The sequence below is a fragment of the Pygocentrus nattereri genome, chromosome 2 (genome assembly GCF_015220715.1).
Source record: "Pygocentrus nattereri isolate fPygNat1 chromosome 2, fPygNat1.pri, whole genome shotgun sequence".
Taxonomy (NCBI): Eukaryota; Metazoa; Chordata; class Actinopteri; order Characiformes; family Serrasalmidae; genus Pygocentrus; species Pygocentrus nattereri.
In genome coordinates, this window is record NC_051212.1 from 54,431,321 (window position 1) to 54,438,017 (window position 6,697).

Sequence of the window (6,697 nt, forward strand, 5' to 3'; positions counted from 1 at the left end):
GCTGGCTTTTGAACTTTGCGCTGAAAACAATCCAGACAGTCCTTTTCCTCTTTGGCCCGGAGGACACGACGTCCATGATTTCCAGAAACAGTGTGAAATGTGGACGCGTCAGACCACAGGACACTTTTCCACTCTGCGTCAGTCCATCTCAGATGAGCTCGGCCCAGAGAAGCCGGCGGCGTTTCTGGGTGGTGTTGATATGTGGCTTCGCTTTGCATGGCAGTTTTAACCTGCACTTGTAGACGGAGCGACGAACTGAGTTCACTGACAGTGGTTTTCCGAAGTGTTCGTGAGCCCATGTGGGAATATCCGTTACAGAATGATGTGGGTTTTTAATGCAGTGCCACCTGAGGGGTCGAAGGTCACGGGCATTCAGTGTTGGTTTTCTGCCTTGCCTCTTACTTGCAGAGATTTCTCCAGATTCTCTGAATCTTTTGATGATATTATGGACTGTAGATGATGAAACTCCTAAATTCCTGCAGTTGCACATTGAGAAACGTTGTTCTTAAACTGTTGGACTATTTGCTCACGCAGTTGTTCACAAAGTGGTGAACCTCGCCCCGTCCTTGCTTGTGAACGACTGAGCCTTTCAGGGATGCTCCCTTTATACCCAATCATGACACTCACCTGTTTCCAATTAACCTGTTCACCTGTGGAACGTTCCAAACAGGTGTTTTTTGAACATTTCCCAGTCTTTTGTTGCTCCTGTCCCAACTTCTTTGGAACGTGTTGCGGGCATCAAATTCAAAATGAATGAATATTTGCTAAAACAATAAAGTTTATCCGTTTGAACATTAAATATCTTGTATTTGTAGTGTATTCAATTGAATATATGTTGAAAAGGATTTGCAAATCATTATATTCTGTTTTTATTTATGTTTTACACAACGTCCCAACTTCATTGGAATTGGGGTTGTATTTATGTGACTGGAACCTTTCCTATCACAGTGGTGGTGATAAAACATTAAATAAAATATATGAAATAAGGGCCCAACGATTAAACGTCAAGTGAATAGGCATTTGTGTGAATTCTGAAATGAATTCTTATTCTACCAGCGTTTTTGTCTTTACATCCACAAACGTAAACGGTGCAGATTCACTTTTTGCAGATAAAAATGAAGTACAAGTTGTCCGTAATTTTTTAATAGGTCAGTGTCTGAGCTCTGGGACTCTTAGGGCAATAAATGTCAGCGATGCTGGTATTTGCTTCTATTATCACACATTCATCAGAAACAAACAGCTGTTTACAAATGATTTAATTAACCATTTATCCTCAGCGCCACACAAACTCTAATTTTGTAGTTTGTAAACATTAAGCATGGATGTAAGCCTGACCTCTTAGGAGTTAAAACTCACCTGTTTGGTGTTAAGTCACTCTGTTGTGGAGCTGGTTCAGCCTGTGTGAATGCATATCTGCGGCATTATGGACAGACAGTAGACTGTGTGAGTGCGAGAAGAAAGGAGCATCCTGCAGCATTCTTGGAGAAGAAAGGTATGTTTCATTGCTTAAAAAAGGAACATTCGCCTCTATCAAACCATAAGACAACGATTTGTTAACCTTGCAATACTATAATACAAATCAAAAGCTCTTTGTGAATTCAGCAATTCAGCACAAACAGCACTTTTATTTGCGAGGTGCTGGAGTAGGCTGCTGTGTTTATTCAGTAAAAAAGGATAAGACAGTAGGATCTCTACTGTGAGTCAGTGTTGGACAGTAACTGAGTAAATGTAATTGGTTTCTGTACTTAAGCATTTTTTGGTGTATCTGTACTGAAGTTTCTCGGCTTTTTTCTGAATTTCTACAAACACCATTTCATTTTATAGTAAATGAGTTTGGGCTGGTTTATGTTTATGAACAGACGCCTACAGATCAACATAGTAAAGGAGCTCATCTGTGATCCTGAGTTTAAAGCCAGTTTTTATTCAACTTAAACTTGGAACTAAGTTGTAAATAAATCTGAAACTGAAACTTTGCTTGTGTGTAAAAAGTGATTTCAGAGCCACTCGGTTCTCCCTGATGGAAACTGTTTACCTTCAGTGTTTTGTGCTTCTGATCATTTTAATAGACGTCAGCGTCACTAATTAATGACGTTCTATTAAAAGGCTGGTTTACCAAGAGAGACGCTGGAGGACTTTCACCTGAAATGAGTTCATGAAGCCAGTCTGGTTATAAAAATGATAACAGGACATGAGAGCCAGAATTACTCTTTTAGTACTTTTACTTTATACTTAAGTACATTTGAAGGGAAATACTTTAGTACTTTTACTCAAGTGGAGGTCTAAAGGGAGGAACTTCTACTTTTACTGGAGGAATATTTTACCTTTTTATCTCTAACTCAACTACAGTTTGTGTACTTCATCCACTGCTGTGAGTGAAAGTATTTGACTCCCCACATGTGCTGACAGTAATGTCTATGCATTCCAATATGTAAAACCCACACTGGTATAGAGAATTCCACAGACGTGATGTTTGCTAGGTTTGAAATAAGGAGGAAGAGAAGAACGGCAACGACCTGAAGGCAAATACTGAATGTAAATACTGGCGCACGAACGACCATATATGAAACAAGGAATGGAAAGGTGCAGGTTTTAGAGCTGTTTTTGTCATTTTCTCAGACTCTGAAATAAAGTCGTCAAAACAAACAAGCATAAAACATTGCAGACGTTGCTCAGTTTGTCTCAGACAGTGAAAAGTAAAGTCCTAACTTCTTTGTTCTTTGGAAAGAATCTTAGTTCAGCATACGAAGAAAACAGCCAATTGAAAGGCAGACGGCTTTTAACTTCTTATGCTCGTAGGTATATTTTGGTTTGTCCATCTGAATTTACATGCCCAAATCATAAGGCAAATTATTCAGTAACTGCATGAAACAGCTGTAAATCTGTCTTTTCCTCTCAAATTAATGGAAAATGTGGTTTATGATCACAAATTGCTTTATGCTTACAATTTCATAAGTTATTACTGCACAACTGCAAATTGGAACAGTGCAATACTAGCAGAGGTGTAAAATCCAGGTCCAGAAAGTAAAAATCCTTCCCAGGATTTTGTTCCAACAGGCTGGACAGCTCTGCTGGTGGTGTGATCTAACTAGAGAAGCCAGCCTGTTGGAACAAAATCCTGGGAAGGACTTTTACTTTCTGGACCTGGATTTGACACCTCTGAATACTAGTGTATATTGTGTATATTCAGAGTCGGCGTACATAGATGCTTCTTTTTCTTCTTAGATATTTATATATTTTTTGGTAATTAAATTCTATAAGGGGGCTACACACCTAAGATTTTCACTCACTTTCCCCCTGTGTAAATGTGATGTGACAACAAATGTGATTTGATTAGATTTTTAAAATTTGATTTACTGTTGAAAGCCAAAAATCTGAGACTCTCCTTGTATTTTTTTATAAAAGTAATTTTGACAGAGTTGATCACTGAGACAACACATTGGAAAAATGGGTGGACTTTCAGTAGAAAAAAGAACTGGGAGCTCAGCTTCTTTGATTATAGTTTTGAAATTACATAATCTATTTGACTCTAGAGACGACAGTTACAGCCTCACACGACGCCACCTTCTGAATGAAGCTTGACATTTGGTGCTGAAAGACCAGAAGCCTTAAAGAAAAGGCCGTTTGCTGCCACATCTACCATGCATTTGCTCCGACTATTCAAGACATACACTAAAATATTTTAAAATCAGAACATTCAGAAGATGCAGCTTAAAGTTGTAGAATTAATCTACCAACCGCCAAATATAAATTACAACACACAAAGTCACAAAGTTGACAGTAAAAGTCAAACAATTAAGGAGAATTCTGTACAGATCATTTAAAAGCAGACGAATTGAGACAGAGCCTTTGCACATCAATTTCTAGAGTAACGTAATTTCACCTCCTTCAAAAATATATTCATTTTTAATAACATACCCACAGAAAAATTAACAAGCTGTTGCAAAGCTGTTTAGAAGCATTCTTTCACCATGATGCACTTCTTCATTTCATCTTATGATACCTTACTTGGCTGCATGATGCAACTGTATGTGGTTGAAATCAAAGATGCTGTACTACAACTACTTTCAAAGTAATTGCTTAAAAAGAAAAAGAAGACTTTTTGGAAACGGTTAGAGCTGAAGGTTTTGTTTATGCAAATTTAAAGGGCTGTAAGATAAGATAAGATAAGATAATCCTTTATTAGTCCCACAGCCCCGCGACCCTGACGGAGAAGTGGCTTAGAAAATGGATGGATGGATGGATAGATGGATGGATGGATGGATGGATGGATGGATGGATAGTCCCACAGCGGGGAAATTCACAGTATTACAGCAGCAGCAGAGTAATAGAAGTAAGGCACTCAGTAATGGAAATGAGAAACAGTACAAACATTATAAATATTATAAATAATAAAAATTAAAGTTAAATCTCTAGACTATCCATCCATCCATCCATTTTCTAAGCCGCTTCTCCGTCAGGGTCGCGGGGGGTGCTGGAGCCTATCCCAGCAGTCATCGGGCGGAAGGCAGGATACACCCTGGACAGGTCGCCAGTCCATCGCAGGAATCTCTAGACTATTTACAACAAAATAAGAATAATTGCACGCATGAACAGATTGCACAATGAAAAATGTTTGCCTTCTGAATGTGTGTATATTGTGTGTGTGTGTATATTGTATGTGTGAATGGTCTACTGGATGCAATGCTGGTTGAACAGTCTCACAGCAGCAGGTAGGAAGGACCTGCAATAGCGCTCCTTCACACATTTCGGGTGAAGGAGCCGGTCACTGAAGGAACTGCCCAGTGCTGCCAGAGAGACCTTGGTAAAGCACCAAGGTCACTTCTTACTGACATGCTTTACAGCCTCTAAACACACTTAATAATTGGCCATGCCGTATTACATGGTTAATATTAGAAGCACTCAGTTTGAAAGCTTATAATAGAAAAAAAACATGCAGCCTGTGTTCCTCTGTAACTGAAACTGTTTTTATTGGTCTACAGATCTCGACACAACGGCTGATTCATCCTTGACCCAGACGCATCTGAGCATCAGGACCCGAGCAACAGAATCATGCAGTGGAAGTGGAGGCACTGCTGTACAAGCATAACTGGATTTCTAGTTTTGCTCCTGTGTGTGGGAGTGTTCCTCTTCATCAGTGAATACAGCTTGCTGGCAAGAAAGAAGGACCACCAGGTGAACAGTGTAACTCACACAGTGCAGAAACTGGAGAGGAACCACAGCGTGACCAAGCAGAACATGTGGACAGAGGAAGCAACGTCCCCTTTTCCAGCAACATCAGAGGGAAACCTCAGCTCCATTCTGGAAGACTCCTCCCAGCAAGGGCTGAAGAACTCTGTGGAGTCTAATGCCAGTTTCAGTGAGGAGATAATAGCAGAGAGTATCCTCAAGGTAGGACCCTACACCTACATCATCAATGAAGAAGACAAGTGTCAGGAAAAGGATCCTTTCTTAGTGCTGCTGATTACCGTTGAGCCCCAGAATAATCAATCCAGGGATGCCATCAGGCAGACGTGGGGGAATGAGAGCGTGGCTGAGGGCGTGGGATTTGTACGGCTCTTCCTTTTGGGAATAAGAGAAGGACCTACCAGCCAACTGCAGAGCTCCATAGAGGCAGAGTCTCAACAGTATCATGACATTATCCAGCAAAACTACATAGACTCATATTACAACCTTACCATCAAGACACTGATGGGAATGCACTGGATAGCAACGTACTGCCCAGGAGCTAGTTACGTCATGAAGACAGACAGTGACATGTTCATCAATACGGAATACCTCATCCAAAAACTTCTCAATCCCAGCCTTCCGCCAAGACTAAAGTATTTCACTGGAAACGTCATGTATAATGAGCCCCCACATAGAAACAAAAACAGTAAGTGGTACATTTCAGAAGAGCTGTACCCCGACGACGTGTACCCTCCTTTTTGCTCAGGAACTGGATACGTCTTCTCGGGCGACCTGGCAGAGCTGATATACAGGACTTCTCTGAGCATACGAAGGCTGCATCTTGAGGATGTATATGTAGCGATCTGCCTTGCAAAACTGAAGATAGAACCAGTTCCTCCGCCCAACCAATCCCTGTTCAATGTCAACCGGGTACCATACTCCAGCTGCAAATACAGCAATCTGATAACCTCTCATGGGTTCCTTCCCACTGAGATAATAAAGTACTGGCAGGACCTGCAGACCAACAAACACAATGCCTGCGACCATACAGAGTAAAGCAACAAAGTTCGCAAGCCTCGACATACCATGGACATACCATGAAAGTGGGAAACAAGGTTGTTTAGATGCTTCTCCAAACAGAAGTTTGAAAAGCATAGGAACATTATTTTGGAACGTGAGGGAAGTAACTTCTCCAACAGAGAACTTCATATCACTGGCAAAAATCAATGTAAATATAAAGCTTTCCCTTTATAAGCAGAGCCTGACCGATATACATCCGGTGGCTGATGATATTGGCCAATATTGACAACCCATGGTTTTGTTGGTATCAACGAAAGCATCACTGAAAAAAGCAGAGCCTGACCAATATACATCCGGTGGCTGAAGATATTGGCCAATATTGACAACCCATGGTTTTGTTGGTATCAACGAAAGCATCACTGAAAAAAGGTTGATAATTACCAGCTTTTTTGTTTCAGACTTCAAAATTGTGATCTCAAAAAAAGAATATAGTTACAACAACTTCTTTCGG

General features: G+C 40.5%; 1 protein-coding gene across 1 annotated transcript; it reads left to right on the forward strand.

Annotated features, from left to right (window-relative positions):
* The first annotated feature begins 1,375 nt into the window (after positions 1-1,375).
* On the forward strand, positions 1,376-6,476 carry LOC108430713 (beta-1,3-galactosyltransferase 2-like). Its single transcript, XM_017703364.1, has 2 exons — positions 1,376-1,492; positions 4,980-6,476. The coding sequence occupies exon 2, from the start codon at positions 5,050-5,052 to the stop codon at positions 6,220-6,222; it is 1,173 nt and encodes a 390-aa protein (XP_017558853.1). The 5' UTR covers positions 1,376-1,492; positions 4,980-5,049; the 3' UTR covers positions 6,223-6,476.
* Positions 6,477-6,697: the final 221 nt, after the last annotated feature.

Coding starts and splice junctions, on each gene's coding strand:
- LOC108430713 (XM_017703364.1), top strand. CDS start 5,050: ATGCAGTGGAAGTGGAGGCACTGCTGTACAAGCATAACTGGATTTCTA.